The 17,071-nt window shown below is 49.1% G+C and overlaps 1 protein-coding gene across 1 annotated transcript in view; it reads left to right on the top strand.

Moving 5' to 3' along the window:
* Catsper3 (cation channel sperm associated 3) overlaps nt 1–3,103 on the top strand; it is a 31,868-nt gene extending 28,765 nt beyond the window's left edge. The window contains exons 5-8 of the mRNA XM_058586643.1: nt 118–258; nt 598–717; nt 1,524–1,678; nt 3,001–3,103. Coding sequence (XP_058442626.1) covers nt 118–258; nt 598–717; nt 1,524–1,678; nt 3,001–3,103 — 519 coding nt within the window. The remainder of the gene's footprint in view (nt 1–117; nt 259–597; nt 718–1,523; nt 1,679–3,000) is intronic.
* The last annotated feature ends 13,968 nt before the right edge of the window (nt 3,104–17,071 follow it).

The following is a 17,071-nucleotide window of genomic DNA, read 5'->3' on the forward strand; positions in this document are numbered from 1 at the left end:
TGATGTGGGGCAGAGGCAGTTTCCTCCTCAGTGAGTCAGGGGCTTCCCTGTCACAGGTAAGATGGGAGCCTGCTCTGCTGGGCTCCGGTACTCAGCAATCCCTGTCCTGCTGGACAGGTGGATGGCTGGACAAACCTACAGGAACAGTTGGACATGCGGAATTTTACTCTGAGCCGGGTGTTCACCATTGCCTTCATTTTGCTCGCCTCCTTCATCTTTCTCAACATGTTCGTGGGGGTGATGATCATGCACACGGAGGTGAGGCTGTGCTTGGGGGTGGGGGATGGGAATGCCAGGTGCGACAGGCAGCGGTGTGGGCCGGGCCTCTGGGGAGAATGCAGAACGGTGTCTCCCTCTGAAACAGAGTGAAGGTGGCCTGGTGGGCCTTTCCTGGGCCTCACCAACTCTTGGCCCTGAGCTTGTGCATTTGCCTGGCCAACAGGAGGGTTGGCAGCTTGTGTTGGGGGCTGGCTCTGTTGGGGTGGATCTTTGTGCTGAGGGCCTGAGCCACAGGCGAGGAGAGGCAAGGGGCGAGACCAGGTCGCGGGCAGTGTGGAGCGAGAGGGTGCTCCTTACCTCTACCCTTTGACTCACTAGGACTCCATCAAAAAGTTTGAGCGGGAACTGATGCTGGAGAGGCAAGTCACCCTGATGGAGGAGAAGCAGGTGATTCTGAAACGGCAGCAGGAGGAAGTGGACAGGCTGATGAAGACACAGGTAGGCAGCGCCCCAGGCGGGGCAACAGACAGAGAGAGGGACAGTCAGGGCTGAAGTACTGGCTGGGAAGAGGGCCCTGATGTGGAGAGGGCAGGTGGCCTCAGGCTTTGTGGCCTTAGGTGAGGCAGGAGAACCGTATCTCCCATCGCCAAGCTTTCCTTCCTTGGTTTCTTTGTTTCTCTGACCCCCTTGGAGAGTCCAGGGCTGTAATGTTGGCGTCTCCTTTGTGGCAGAACTGCCCTGTGGGGCCTTTTGGGTCATTCAGCCTGTGCTTACTGGGTGCTAGGCAGCCCAGTCCCAGGTCACAGAATGGATGGGGATGAAGAGGCTCTGACAGGGTGTCACTCCATCTTGGTTTCCCCACACTTTGAAAGCCAGAGGAGGAATTAACACAGCAGGCTGGAGGTTGTGGGTCAAGCACGATAAACCTGTGAGGCCTGGTGCTGCTTATTTTTTCTGCCTAAGCTTTGGGAGCCCTGCTGGGTCCCTTCATCTTTGGTATGACCCTCCTCAGCCTCTTCTCTGAGGTGGAGATGACATCTGCCTGTCTAGGCTGTGTCTGGGGTTTGTCCAGGACTGGAGGCCACACTTAGCCACTCTGAGACTCTCACGGGTTCCTTTGTGTGCCACCTGCCCCACATTGGTGATGGTGGCTCATGAGGTTACCTCACCCATGAAGGTTCAGTCTCATCCTGGGGCTGGGAACAGGCCTCTGCCAGGGGCCCATCATGGAGGGTTCCCAGATCTCCTTGCAGCGTGACTGCCACTTTTCTGTCATTACTCACTCATTTTGCTTCCTTCTCTAGAGCAATGTTGGCAAGAGTTTCAGTGAGTTGGTGGAGGACTTCAAGAAGACTCTGAGGCACACTGACCCCATGGTCTTGGATGATTTTGGCACTAGCCTACCCTTCATCGATGTCTACTTATCCACTCTGGACAACCAGGACAATACTGTCAACAAGTCAGTCCCAGCCCCAGCCTTTCCTGGTGCCCAGGGCTTCCTCAGAGTGGGGGCTGTGTCGAGGGCCATGGGAGGGTGGAGCATCCATGACCCATGTGTAGGGCAAGCCGGTGGGTTAGAGCCTTCAGGAGAGTGCAAGGGTCCATGAATATGTAGTCTGGACTGCAAGTAGACAGGCCTGTGGCTGGGGAACTCTGCTGTCCCTCCCCAATCCTCTCTTTTTTTTTTTTTTTTTTTGGTACTGGGGGATTGAACTCAGGGGCACTAGACCACTGAGCCACATCCCAGCCCTATTTTGTATTTTATTTAGAGTCAGGGTCTCACTGAGTTAGTTGCTCAGCACCTCGACTTTGCTGAGGCTGGCTTTGAACTCGTGATCCTCCTGCCTCAGCCTCCCGAGCTACTGGGATTATAGGCGTGCACCACCGCGCCCAGCCTCCTTAATCCTTTTTGACTTATATAGAGATTCTGGCTCCTTCATCTCTCCAGGGCCTCCTTGTGAACCCCTTTTCAGGGGGTAGAGAAAGCATACTGGGTGGCAAGTCAGGAAGTGAGGAGGCTTTTGGCCTGGTTCTGCCACTACCTGCCTGTGTGACCTTGGGCAGGTCTCTGTCCCTTTCCCACCTGTCCCACAAGGAGCCACTAGTCTGATTAGATAATAAAAATGTATGTGTGAGGTCTGGGGTTGTGGCTCAGTGGTAGAGTGTGCATCTTGCACACGTGAGGCACTGGGTTCAATCCTCAGCACCACATAAAAATAAATAAAGGTATTGTGTCCATCTACCACTAAAATAATATTTAAAAAAATGTATGTGAAGCTCTGAGCTAGGCCTGGCCCAGGGCTTGTAAGCTAGCTGGCCATACTGACTGGCCATAGCTGAGCAGGAAGGATATAAAATCCTGGCTTTGGGCACTGGGGAGCCACAGTGGGATCTTGAGTAAGGATAGACATAATTAGCTTGGTTTCTCATTGAAAATCCTCTAGAGGGCTTCTGAGACTGGACAAACTTAAAAGGAGGGACCAGGGAATGTTCACTTGGGGCTCAAAAGTGGTTCAGGCACCGTCTGGACACCACAGTACAGTTCCTGCTCTTCACGCTCGACGTGTGAGTGAAATCAATCACTCCAGGGGGCCAGAGGCAGAGTAGTGGACCTAGGATGCCAACCACCTGATGTGGCTCTCTGAAGTCCTTGCTCTTCACTGACCCCACTGATCTGCCAGAAGTGGTGAATGCACCCGAGCCAGCATTGGTGGGTGGGGTCTGGGCGGCAGGGAGCCCACCCTGTCCTCAGGTTCCCTCCCCTCCCGTGGTATCTTTTAGACTTCAGGAGCTGTACTACGAGATCGTCAACGTGCTGTGCCTGATGCTCGAGGACTTGCCCAAGGAGAAGTCCCAGTCCTTGCAACGGCTGGAGGAGAAGTAGCTGGTGCTCTGGGGGTCTTGCCAACCGGGAGAGACCTCATTAAACATGGCTTTCGGAGCTGGACTCCAACTGCTCTGATGTTTCCCTGCCTTTGTGGGTTGGGCTGGAGAGGTGCTCCTGAAGTCTGATTCCCCAGGCCTCCATGACACAGCGTATCTACGGAGAGGAAGACTCACCCCGGCTAGAGGCCACATCTAGGCCCACAGTGGCTCTAGTCTCCCTAGACCCAGCAGCAAGGATCCCCTGGGCTCCTGGAGGGAGAAGACTAAGGAGGGTCCCCAGCAGCCCCATAAAGCATGTGGCCCTGCTGATGTTGGATCCTCTGAGGGCTGATCTATGTGGGACCCCTTGCCTGGCATGGCTGCCACTCTGTGGACCCACTATTGTGGAGACCTGCCTTTGGAAGTCTGCTCTGATTTGCTCTTTGGCTCCTTGCAAGGGGCACCACAGTCAGTGGCTCGGTTCTGCTGTGTGGGCATGGGAAGCAGCCAGGGAGCTCAGCATGGGGAACAGCCCACTGGCAAGGACAGAGCACCACATACCATGGCCCAGAGCAATGGCAGTAGCAGTACTTTGGACTACTTTCCTGCTGTGGTTAGTTAGGACTCTTTACTGCATCATTCCTGGCCATATGAATGCCAGAACTGCCAAGGTCTTTGTACCACTCTGGCCCAGATGTGACAGAGCCATCTGTGGGCCCTAGAGGGACAGAAAAGTTGGCACCCCCTGCTCCAAATGGGCCATCACAGAGCCCCGGTGGTGCCTACTCTGCTTCCATTGTGAGAGAGTTTTCCTGAAGCCTGTCACCTTGGCCATGTCACCTGGGACAGAGTGGGGAGGCAGGCTTGGGGTAGAGTTGGGGGTGAGAGATTGGCACCTACAGTTAGGTACAAAAAGGTCCCAGACACACACTGGGAAGTCAGGTCACTAGAAAATTCCTGGGGTGGAAAGAGTGTGGCTGGACAATAGGGTCCTACGGTGGGGCCTGTGGGTTCCTGGCCTGGGGGATGGCACCCTGAGTCCACAGGACAAAGGCAGGTAGAAGGATCTTGTCCTTGTGGCTGATCAACTACTGTTTGCTGAGCTGTGCTGGGTACTGAGATTCAGTGACAAGGAATCTGTAGTCCCACCCTGCCCCCCCCCCTTTTTTTTTTTGGTTTTGGGATTGAACCTAAGATTCTTTACTATTAATCCACATCCCCAGCCCTTTTTATATTTTTAATTTTGAGACAGGGTCTTGTTAAGGTGCCAATGATGGCCTTGAACTTATGACTCTCCTAAGCTGCTTCAATTAGAGAGATGCACCACCACCCCCAGCCAGCCCTGGCCCTCTTTGACGCTCTTGGTTGCATGCTGATTTTCCTGAGGAGGTGACAAGAATTGTTCCAATGCAGAGAGCACCTGCCTTCTAAAATACCCAGATCATTTCCATTTGCAAATGTTCACACTCCCAGGGTCACAGTGAAAATTGCCAAGAGGAATTGCTGTTGGGGGTGGCCACGTTGCGTCTCAGGCAGGGGATGCTGCCTTGGTGGGATGACTTTGTGATAATACCTGAGAGGTGGGCCTGAGGTAGGTGGGGGAGAGGCTTGGGATTCCACCATTTGGGGATGACTCCAAGGTTAAGAACTTCCAAGGGTGCTCTGGAAAGAGCACCATCAGAAGGTAGGCAGGCAGATATTGTCATTTGCTCACATTGGGTTTGGCAGCACTGCTCAGGGAACAATAAAATATATGCAGCACTCACTCTCATCAGGATCCTTGGGAATTGCCCTAGGCATCTGGGAGTGAATAAGAGATTTAAAAAATTGCCTCAGAGGGGTAAGGTAGAAAGTACCATGGTTTTAGAGTCAGGAGACCTGGCTTCTTTAATCAGCTGACTTGGGCAAGATGTCTGGTCTTTCGAAGCCTCAGATATTTCCTCTGAGAAACGGGAAGATAAAACTGACCAGCTACAGGGATCAAATAATAAAACAGACGTGAAAATGTGAGCTAAGGTGGTGTTGCCCACTCATGACTGGGGCTTCCTGGCATCAACCCTCTGCTTCTGCTCCCTCCAACTCTGCTGGGGACAGCAGCTGTTGGCTGAGGGAACAACAGTAAAGTGTCAGAGAGGAAAAGATGGAGCAGAAAGCAGAGTGGAGGTCAGAGACCCACAGAGGGGGTGTGAGTGGATTTCCAGATGGAGCTGGTTCAGAATGGGCAGGCTTCATGTCCGATCGGGAGACCTGGTCTAGAAAGGTGGCCCTGGGAATGGGCCACTGGCTTGTGGGTCAGAAAAGGGCAAGCCACCTGTAAGGGCACAAAAAGAAGACTTTCAGAGAGCAGAGAGCCGGGAGTGGATGACGTGCACAGGGCTGGCAGAACAAACTGATGGATATTTGGCACAAAGTCCCAAAGCTGCATTTCTGTTTGGCTCTATTGGCCTGCAGAGCAAACACTGGCAGATTGGAATTCCCACTTGGGCTCTCACCAACTCAAACAAGCTTGGCCAAGGCCTTTGATTGATTTGCTTTGGGCAGAAGTGCTGTGCTCGCCCTGGCCTGGCTATGGGAAGCAGGGCCCTCTTCTTTAGCTCCCAGCCCTGGAATCCAGCAAGCTGTCCCCAGCTCATCTCCAGACTGCCAGTTGGGGTTTGGAGAGGTGCAAAGGTCTGGGTTTAAGCTCTTGATGTTGCCCAGGCCTTTTCTCAGCTCTTGAGGGAATGATCTGGAATCCAAGACTGGAGGTGTTTGGAGAGTGGGCAGGTTGTGTGTGTGTGGCTTTTTTTTTTTTTTTTTTTAGCTGCTTGTTGATCCCATCAGCAGAGAACAGTCTCTATAGTGTGGCAATCCAGGGAGTGACTGAGAATATAAATTCTCCTGTTTATTCCAACAGTCCCTAGAAATCTGTTAAAGAGACACTGGAAACTTCACACCTTGATGTTGTCTTCAAATGTGGGTGAGACAGGATGCCTGCTAGGCCAAACTGGCCTTCAACAAGTCAGGTCTTGCTCTCAATGGGGTCTCCACCTGTTTTAGGCTCTGTCCTGGCCCCAAATGGGCTTGCTCCCTTATTCTTTCTTTTTCTTTCTCCCTCCCTCCCTCTCTTCTTTCTATCCTTCTTTCTTTTGTACTGGGGATTAAATCCAGGGGTGCTTAACCACTGTGCCACATCACTAGTCCTTTTTCTTTGGTTGTTGTTTAGAGGCAGGATCTCACTAAGTTGTTTAGGGCCTTCCCAAGTTGCTGGGGCTGGTTTTAAACTTGTGATCCTCCTGCCTTGGCCTCCCAAGCTGCTGGGATTACAGGTGTGCCCCACGGCGCAGGGCTCCTGCAGGGTTTTGAAAGAGATGATTTTGAATTCCTAATCAGGATTCTCAAAAAGGAGAGGTTGTGGTGGCTGATTTTAGTCACGAGGTCAGAAAACAGGCCAGGGTAAGGTGATAAATATGATGAAGCAGGATTCATCAATACATGAATGTCACCCACTTGAATCAAAGTGTGAAATATGATATGTCAAGAACTATGTAATGTTTTGAACAACCAACAATAAAAGATTTAAAATAAATAAATAAATAAAAAAGCAAAACAAACAAACAAACCAAACAAACAAACAAACAAACAAAAAAACCCACGAATGTCATTACTCTTTCCTGCAGAGAATTTTCTCTTTGCCTGCTCGGGCTTGGGCCACCCTTCTGCAAACTCTGTTTCACAAGACTGGGGTGGAAGGAAAATGGGTTGTTCTTGCTTCCTTGGCTAGCTCCTGGGTTCTCCTCCATGGTGGAGAATCAGGATAGCCAGCCCAGTAGAAAGGAATCTGATGGACCACCAGGCCTGATGAATGTGCCCGTTGAGAAGCTGGGATAGTGGAGGGGAAAAGGAGGCAAAAGCTGAGGGCTCAGAGTCTGGGAACTTTGACACAACTGGCATGAGAGACCCAGAGGAGAAAGAGGGTCCTTCAGTGTCCTTTTAGGCTAAGAATTGGACCCCTGTTGATATTCTCTGCGAGAGGCAAGTAATGATTGGAATTAAAAATTAACTTTTAGTTGTCATACATTTAAAAAAATGGAATCCCACGAATAACAGAGTAGATCATATGGAGTCTGGATTATATTTGGTTTATATACAAAATCACCTTGAGGGCTGGAGCAAGAGCTCAGTGGTAGAGCACTTGTTGAGCATGCGTGAGGCCCTGGGTTTCATCCCCAGCTCTAGGGTCGGGGGTTGGGTGGGGGGGAGCCCTTTTATAACAGAGCTCTCTGAGGCTAACACCGGGAAATGTTAAGAGGGTTTTACAGGGCTGGGGATGTGGCTCAAGCGGTAGCGCGCTCGCCTGCCATGCATGCGGCCCGGGTTCGATCCTCAGCACCACATACAAACAAAGATGTTGTGTCCGCCGAAAACTAAAAAATAAATATTAAAAAAAAAGAGGGTTTTACAAACCATGCACTGAGCCCCTGTACCAGTGTCCTCTAAAGTGAAGTATCTAGAAGAGAGTGGAACTGGCTTCTTGCAAAGTGAAATTGAAGTCTCAAAAGGAGAGTGTGGAAGAGGCCAGAGGGGGACGAGAGAGCTAAAAGTGATAAAACTCTGAGAAATTTGGGATTGACTGCAGCCTGGATAGACTTCTGACAGGATGGTGGGGTTCTCACAGCAGAGGTGCCCGCCAGGCTGTCATCCTGAGAAGGCCACTGCTCCTGGATCCCTCCCTCCCCAGGGAAGGCCACTGCTCCTGGATCCCTCCCTCCCCAGGGAAACTTCGATGCCTGGGATTGGGGCAAAAGATAAAAGATCTCTCAAAACTTGATGCTGGGCTAGAGAAGGCAGAACCCAAACAGAGGTCAGGCTAGCACTACAAAGGTACAGCCTCTTAATTTTTTTTTTTTGGTGTAGTGCTAGGGATTAAACTCGGGGCTTGCATATGCTAGGTAGGTGTTCTACAGCCCATCTACACCCCCAACCCCTTTTTAAATTTTTATTTTGAGAAAGGGTCTCACTAAGTTGCCCAGGTTGGCTTTGAACTTTCGGTCCTCCTGCTTCAGCCTCCAAGTAGTTGGGATTACAGGTGTGCACCACCATGCCTGGTTCTGTTCTCTGCATTGACTGTGGAAATACTACCTTTTGATTTGCCAGCATTTCTGTTTATCAGATAAATTCACACATGGGATTTCAATCGCATAACAACACTTAGGTATTTATTACCCTTATTCTCAGTAAAGAGGTGGCAAAAGAGGTGATGTAATGTACCCAAGGCTGCACAACTAAGGGGTAAGAACCAGGATTCCCAACGAAATGCATCTGACTCTAATCACTCTTCTATAAGGCTGTGCGACTATCTCCTGAGGAATCCTTATTCCTGTTTTATAGTGGGCAAGCTGGCCCTCAGAGAAACTCACGAGGCCAAGATCAGCATGAAAGGGCAGAGACAGTATTTGAATGCAGGCCACACACATACCTTTCTGCTCTCCTGGCTCATAGCAACCTTTTTCTTTCTTCTTAAAGCTATTTCTTTCTTTCTTTCTTTTTTTTTTTAAAAATATTTATTCTTAAGCTTTAGGAGGACACAATATCTTTATTTTAGATTTATGTGGTGCTGAGGATCGAACCCAGTGCCTCGTGTATGCTGGGCGAGCACTCCACCACTGAGCCCCAGCCCCGGCTCCTAAAGCTATTTCTTGAACTTTAAAGAATCAAGCCATGATTCTCTCTGAGCAGAGTCTGTCTGTGGGAGGAGGGAGGCAGCTGCTCAGAGGGCCTTGGTTTGGCCCGCTCCTTGGCACCTTGTTGCTGCCTGGTCAAGGCTCTGAAGTCTGCTGGGCCTGGAAGTCCTGGGAGCCTTAGAGATCGAGAGGATGGCAGGAAGCAATCAGTGTGTGCAGAGAGGGTGGTGACTGCGGCACCTAATCAGGAAATTACAGCCTGGGCAGAGAGAGGGTTTGGCTGAGACTGGCCTTTCTCTGGGCCTCACTGCAGGCCCACATGGAGGGACATGCTGAGCAGGCGTGGGCAGCTCAGCCTCCTGGAGAGCCAGCTCAGCACCCACTGATAAGTCCTTGGCAGGGTGAATGATGGGGCACTTGGAGGGAGTATCTGAGGCTGTTGGCCAGGTAGTTGTTGTTGTTGTTTTTTTTTAACCTGACCCTTGAAAGAGCAAGTTGAAAAGAACGCAAAGAATTGTCAGGTGGGGATAGCCAGTTGCAGAGCTGTACATATATGACACCATCTGTATTAAAAAGAAAACAAAAGGGAGAAATAAATAAACTACACACACAAAGTAGCAGTGAGTTTTTTTTTTTTTTCCTCCTTTCAGATGACAAATGCATCTGACTCTAATCATAATAGATAAATCCCAGTGCTGCCCAGGCCTGGAGAATGGGCACGCTTGTCCACATTTGGCAATGCGGATAGGTGTGGCCTTGTCATAAAGCCACATGGGTTAGATTTTACATATGCACTTCAAGGGCTCAGCAGTTCTAATTCTTGAAATTATCCTAAGGAGCCCAAATGAGAAATGCACGGAAGTACCCGGTGTTTACTGTGGCTGGTTATACCAGAAACAAGACAAAAGAAAACAGGAAATTACCTAAATGCTCATTGGTGAGAAAATAGGTTGAATTATTACAAATCCACACATGTGGCCATCAGAAGCAATGGTTTGTTGATAAGAAGAAATAGTATTGATATTTTATTGGCTGAAAAAAAAAGGCTTCTAGAGCAACCTATGACATGACATCTCTGATACCGTGAACAAGCATACAGGATGTGCTCGCGCGTGTGTCTATACAGAGGGACGCCCGGAAGGTTAATTATGGAAATATTAATTGTGATTTGAGTGATCTTAACTTTTGACCTCACATTTCACTGAAACTTTTGAATTTTAACAATAAATATGTCTCTTATGATCAGGAAAAACAATGCATCTAAAAAATGTGAAGCAATGCGTGTGTGCATGCACGTGCATGTACCTATGGACCCGTGGCAGGTGGAAGGGCATTCAGGTGGAAGAAACCATTTGCACAATGGAAGGACGTCAGGGCCCTGCAGAGGGTTTAGGGAGTGCTGGGAGGTTGGTGAGGCCGCAGCTTGCAGTGAGGTTGCAGGGAGGGGGAGATTGGAGCAGGACCTTGAGTGCTCAGCTGGGGGGTTTGAATTTTAAGGAATGGGAAGGGCTGTCAGCAGGGTGGTGACCTGGCCAGGTTTGATTCCCCCTCACATAGCACTTAGTTTTTAATTTTTTTTTTTGTACTGAGAATTGAACCCAGGGGCACTTAACCACTGGACCACATCCCCAGTCCTTTTTAATTTTTTATTTAGAGACAGGGTCTCACTAAGTTGCTGAGGCTGGCTTGGAACTCACGATCCTTCTGCCTCAGCCTCCCAAGCCACTGGGATTATGGGCATGTGCCACTGCACCCGGGTCTCACGTCGCATTTAAGGCTCTCCTGTGCTCCCATATCTCCCAGGGCTCCCCCTTGTCTGGCTCAGTCTCACCTCTATGCTTTTGCACCCATCCCAATCCTGCTTGTCTGTCAAGTCTTTAGTCCCAGATTGCTCCCATTTGCCTCTCTCATTTCACCTTTCCCACCTTACCTTAAAGCAGACTTTAATTCCTCTATCCATAGATATTTCTTCTTCCTGCATCAGTTGGAGAAAGCTGTGGACTGAGAGGTCATACCCTAGTAGCTGGATGCCAGTGACCAGCCTGCCTGGGACATGCCAGCTTTCGAGTCCCAATGTAGGGAGGGAGAACATGGGCAGCAAAGATCTCCAGAGCTTATTTGGAGCTTCTGTGTCACAGGCAGGGTGCCAAACACCAGCATACTTTTCCACATTTATTCCTATTTTACAGAGAGGTTATACGGCAGTGAATAAGTGGTGGTGCTGTGAGTTGAACCCAGGCTCCGATTGCCTGCAAAGTTCAAGCTCTTAACACCTGCGATCTCGCTGTCTCTGGCCCTTGCCCACCGGGGATGGCTGGGTGGGGCCAAGGCAGGACCTTCCTGTGCCTTGCTGTCCAGGGCCAAGTGGCAATGCAGCGGCTAGTGGAAGTGCAGGACTCAGGTGACTTGAGGGAGGGGAGGTGATTCCATCTCACCCAAATGGTAGCTCTTGACTCCATGGAAGGTCCTGGGATAATGCAATGTCCCTGCTGAGGCCTTAGGAGTGCCACTGTCCCCAAGGAAATAGAATGAGATACTTCCCTAGGAGGAGTGGCACCATGATACATCTGCAGGGGAGGGAGGCTGGACATGTTGACCAAGAAAGAGCGTCCTCAGAAATTTTCCAGAAGCAGAAGGTCAGGGAGACGAGGGAGAAAATTTTGTACATCTGAATCAACAGCCCCTTGAAAGCCACACGTACTGATCACACCCAGGGTACCTTCAAACCCTGAGGCAAACCCCAAGAAACAGGCGGGGGGAGGAGAGTCCAGTGCCCATTTAACAACGGAGTCTCAGGCTCTGTGAGGGAAAGTCTCGCCATGGGGCAGAGCCCACCTTCGGGACTGGAATCTGGGTCTCATGACCCCCCAGAGGCCTGGCCCTCTTCCAGGCCCCTCCACCAGCCTTGGCTCAGTGGGCATTCCTGCCCCGAGGGGCTGCTGGATCTGGAGGTGGAGCTGAGGGGGCCTGGTGGGCTTTATCAGCGGACTCTGGGCTCCAGATGTGGGAGAGTGGAGAAGCTTTGGTGACACCAAGCTCAGGAGCAGTCTGGGGTTCATGGTGAATTGTGTCTGTCTGCATTCACAGCAGCCCTGATGACTCAATGGAAATGCCATCCTGGGGGAGGGAGGAGGGATCCTTGGCCATACGGTGTGGGGTCTTTTGTGTAAAATAGCCTGTATTAAACCGTGTGTGTGCGTGTCCATGCGAGCATGGGTGTGCATGAGAAGGCTGGAGTTCAGGTGGGGATGAGTATCCATCCCAGGGTGTCCTGGAATGTTCCCCCATAGGCCACAGGCGGGAACAGTCTGGGGAAAGCCTTGCTGGTCCCAGGCGGTGAAGTGGCCAGCCGCGCTGTGGCTGTGGTGTCTTGGAGAGTTTGCCAGGCACTTTCCGTGAAGTCACTGGGACATTAAACTCTTGGTTTAATTAAATGGGTTAATAAGCTTTGTCTGATTTTGATGACTAATAATAATATAATGTGATAATGGCAATAATGGTGCCATTAGCTGTGATTATCATGCGTGCCGCACCGTCCCGGGCACGGAGGGGAGGTGCCGCACACATGCCCCACACTCAGGCCCCATTTTCCACTCATAAAACCCCATTCTTCAAAGCTGTTCCAGTCCAACCCCCTATATCCATTTTCAGGACAAATTACCAACACTTAAAAAAATTGGGCCATTTTGCGTGAAAGCCAAGTTGAAATTCCTATTACTTTCCCCTTTATGTTTGAAACAGAAAAAAAGGTAGGGGTAGGGAGTGGAGGGGGACACAGGGGACAGACGGATAGAGGAAGCGAGGTGGGAGGGGGGTAAGAGGAAAAAAGCAAGCCTTCTAGTTTCAGTAAAAATGTATTTCTGGAATGATGTTTCAGTTTACTCAGGCAGAAAAATTAGAAATGGTGTGCTTATTAAACAGGCTAAGTAAGCATGACTATTTTTAGTAGTGTAGTAAAACCTTGGTAATTTGGACCTCTTTAATAAAGATTCCATGATCATGCTGGCTGGCAGGCACATTGTGTGTGTGTGTGTGTGTGTGTGTGTGTGAAGGCCAGGTAGGAGTTGCTGACTTGGAGGGGGGATGGTGGGGATGGGGGCGTGTGCTAAGGGACAAAGGGGAGAGGGATGGACTCCCTCTTAAGAGAGAACCCTTTTCAAAGGCTGAGCTCCCTTTGCTTAGTAATCAGATTATTATAAATTATGCTTCTCTCTGAATGTTCTTCTTGGCACCTCCTAGTTTGACATCTACTTAGAGAAGAATGTATTTGCAAACAAAAATTTCATTTCTGCAAAAACCTATGTAGGTTTACTTGACATCTGTCACATTGTGTCAGCCTTTCCTGGGAGAGTAGATGCATCCAGAGTGGGTAATAACTGACACCTTGGGATGAAGACAGGGACACTCTGGGCAGAAGATCCCTTCCTGTCCTATGGATCACAGGTTATTATATTTTGAATAAAATTATGGTTTTAATGAAAATTATATTTCATTGCAATGTAATGCATGCTCAGTGCATAAACTTGGGAAAGTGAAAAAAACAGCCTCATTTCTCTCCTCCCAAAGGTAGCTGGTATTAATGTTTTGTACACACTCAGAAATTTCTGTGTATATATACATGATGTGTATATTTAAATGATTCTGTGCTTCTAGACTATTTTGTAGCTCACAGAGCAGCTCATTTAAAAATGCAATAGCAAAGCTCTTACTTATATGCTAAACTCAGAGAAAAGTCATACATCCTGAATCGAAACTCAGTATAAGAAGTGTTTTTAATGGCTTCCCAGTGCTACTACTCTACCTTAAACAGATGGAGACTGAAGCCTCCGGATGGCGCACGCACGTCTGTAATTCCAGCAACTCGGGAGGCTGAGGCAAGAGGATTGAAAGTTCAAGGTCACACTCAGCAACTCAGTGAGGCCCTAAGAAACTTAGTGAGACCCTGTCTCAAAAGATAAAAAGGGTTGGAGATGTGGCTTGGTGATAGAGTGCCCCTGGATTCCATCCCCAGCACTGGAGTGAGGGTGGGGGATGGAGAAGTAGAGGGAGGGCCCTGCAGATGTCAGCTTTGCTGGGGCTTTTAAAGGGCTGTCAGTAGGACAGCTTTTGGGAAAGGTTTGCCAACAAGCAGGGGGCCAGCTCTGGCAGTGGACCCAACCCTGGGAGTCCTGGGTACCAGTCTCAGATGCCTCTCTGAATGAGATAGGTGTATAAACAGAGAGATGCTTTTTGAAAAAAAAAATTGTAGTATTATATACAAAACATAAAACTTACCATTTGAACCTTTTCAATGTGCACAGTTTAGTGGCATTAAGTATATTCACATTTTGTGCCACATTCGCCACTATCCATCTCCAGAACTTTTTCATTTTTCCCAGCTGAAACTCTGTACCTATGAAACTGTCATCCCCTATTCCCCTTTCCTCAGTCCCTGGCAGCCACCAATCTGCTGCATGAATTTGCTTATTCTAGATATCTCATATAAGTGGTACCATAGTATTTATTCTTTTATGTCTGGCTAATGTAACCTTACCATGTGTCAGAATTTCCTTCCTTTTCCAGGCTGAATAATATTCCATTGTGTGCATCTACCACATTTTGTTTATCCATTCACCTGTTAATGGACACTTGGGTTGCTTCTACTTTTTCTATTGTGAAGAACATGTTTTAGGTCCTGCTGTGAGCATGGGTGCACAATTCTCTCTTCAAATCCCTGCTTTCATGTAACTATACACCTAGAAGTCAGATTGCTGGGTCGTATGACAATCCTGTGTTCAATTTTTGAGGAATCATTATTCTGTTTTCCCTGGCAGCCTGCATTTCCATCCACAATGCACCAGGATTCCACTTTCTCCACATTTTCATCAATATTTATTACTTTCCACTGTTTTCCCCTTTTGATAATAGCCATCCTTGTGGAGGACGGCTGAGTGTGAGGTGCTATCTCATGGTGGTCTTGATTGGCACTTCTCTGATAATGAGTGACGCTGAGCATCTTTTCATGTGTTTATAAGCCACTTGTTTATCTTCTTTGGAGAAATGTCTGTACAAGTCCTTTACCCATTTTTCAATTGGGTAGTAATTTTTCATTGTTCAGATACACTTTGAAAAGCAACGCCAAGGGCTGCCTCTGCTGAGGGAGGAGAGGGGAAAGTGAATGGAAGAAGAGAGAAGCAGAGGGGAAGAGCAAATGGAGCAGGGTGAGGGAGAAAGGGCTGAGAGATGTTTTGTGGAGCACAGAGGAGAGGGAAGGCAGCCCTCAGTTCTTCTATTGAGCTAATATTTATTGAGCACCTACTGTGTGCCGACATTTCTCCGGTGCTCCAGTCCTCACCTGTTTGACTCAGTTCTCCTTGCTGGCTCTCCATGACAGCAGCGACCCTGCCCAGCTGCCAGTGCCAACCTCCAGGAGGCAGTGCTGGGGGGTACTTCATTCTACAGCTTCTGTGGTCAGAGGGGCTAGAGTTTGAGTCCTTTAAAAATGACATGTGTGCTCACATGTCATTTTTGGACCGTTTACAGGACCTCCCTGAGCCTCACCTTCCCCATCTGTAAAATGAGGCTGGTAAGAAAAATAAAATGTGTAAAGTCCAGATCAGGGGACAGCATAGGGACCTGTGCCTCCATGAAGACTGTCCTGCCCTCTCCCTCCACCTTGCTCCAAATGCAGCTTCCTGCACCCTGACCTGCTCCCCTGTAGCAGTCTGATTCATAGACTCTTCAACTGACTAGGTTTGGGAAGCCATGTCTCCTGGGTGCTCTGCAGTCACCGCTGGGCCATGCCAGCCGTCAGGAGCCTGCAAGGCAGTGCAGGGCTGTGAGGAGCCCGGCTCCCATGATGGGAGGGGCAAGGGGGCGGGCCCACAGGCGCAGGGAGGAGGCCTGGGAGGGCTTCCTTTCCCAGGAGGCAGCAAATACAAATATCCATCTAGGAAATGAGAAGCTGTAACACTGACTGAGCTGGGTTGGGAACTCTGGGTGATATTCCAGGGCCCTTCATTCACCAGAACTTCCTCATGCTCTCTGCTGTCTCACACAGCCCTAAGCTTGGGAGGGCAAATCCCGGGGCCTGGGCCTCTTCTTTCTCTCTCTTGGAGCACAGTTGAGCGCACCCTCTTGTAGTGAATTAAAATTTTTAATTTCCTTTCCTGCCTGAATAGAAATGCGACTCCCATCAGGGTAGTTAGTGTATAGTGCAGCGGGTAGGAGCTCAGGCCCTCATCCGGGGCCTCAGTTCAAGTTCTGACTCTACCCCTCATTAGCTGGGCCATCATGGGCAAGTTATTGATTCTCTGTGAGCTTCAGTTTCTTCCTGTGAAAAATAAGGATGGTGAGCCCCTCCCTTGTGAGGTTGCTGTGGGGAATGGGTGCTATAATTCTTGTAAAGTGCTTGCTTGGAGCCGGGTGCTCTGTAAGGGCTTGATGTTAGCAATTGATAACATGATACGCAAACAGAAAGAAGTGTTCAGGTGTCTTCAGCCCAGTGACCAGGAGCCCTTAGAGGAGCATTCTGGGACGAGTGAGCACCAGTACTTCAGTAACTCATCTCTGAATACTGACTGGGCTGATCAGCCTGTTCCTGGAGGCCCAGAGGACTGCGGGAATTGGGCCTGGTTCCTCTGACTCTCCCAGGGGCTGGCCCATGGAGGATGGCGGGAAACAGGATCCCAGGACAACTGGCTAGGTTTCTGAGAGCCCAAGACTAGGATGGCTCCTGGGGTTGGGTGGGAGAAGGTAGGGTGGGGTTGGTCAGCAGGACTGTCAGTCATAACTCACATGCCACCCAGTGAAGCTGGAGGAAGAAAAATCCAGTTGAGCCTGAAATGATATTTTTAGAAATGACCCTGTTTGAGAAACTTTCACAGAGAATCTCTATTAATGTAGAAAGGGGGTCCTCCAGAGAAGTACTAGGACATTTCACTTTAATAATAACAAGAATAATAATACTATCAAAAATAACAATTTGGGGGCTGGGGTTGTAGCTCAGTGGTTGAACACTTGCCTCGCATTGTGGGACACTGGGTTCAATCTGCAGCACCACATAAATAAATAAATAAATAAATAAATAAATAAATAAATAAATAAAACAAAGATATTGTGTCCATCTACAACTAAAAATAATTTTTTAAAATAACAATTTATTAGTGCTTTCTACATGCCAGCACTACCACTAAAACCTGTCATTTCAATTCATTCTTTAAACAACAGTGAGGTGATTGCTATTTGCTTTTGTGGAAAAGGAAAAGAGAGGCTCAGAGATATTAATGAGGCAACTCAGAGCTGGGGCAATCTCAAACTCTTGCATTCGAAGACAATAACCAAAG

Source organism: Marmota monax, unplaced genomic scaffold (assembly GCF_021218885.2).
Source record: "Marmota monax isolate L192 unplaced genomic scaffold, Marmota_monax_Labrador192_F-V1.1 WCK01_AAM20220418_F8-fsc00196, whole genome shotgun sequence".
Classification (NCBI taxonomy): Eukaryota; Metazoa; Chordata; class Mammalia; order Rodentia; family Sciuridae; genus Marmota; species Marmota monax.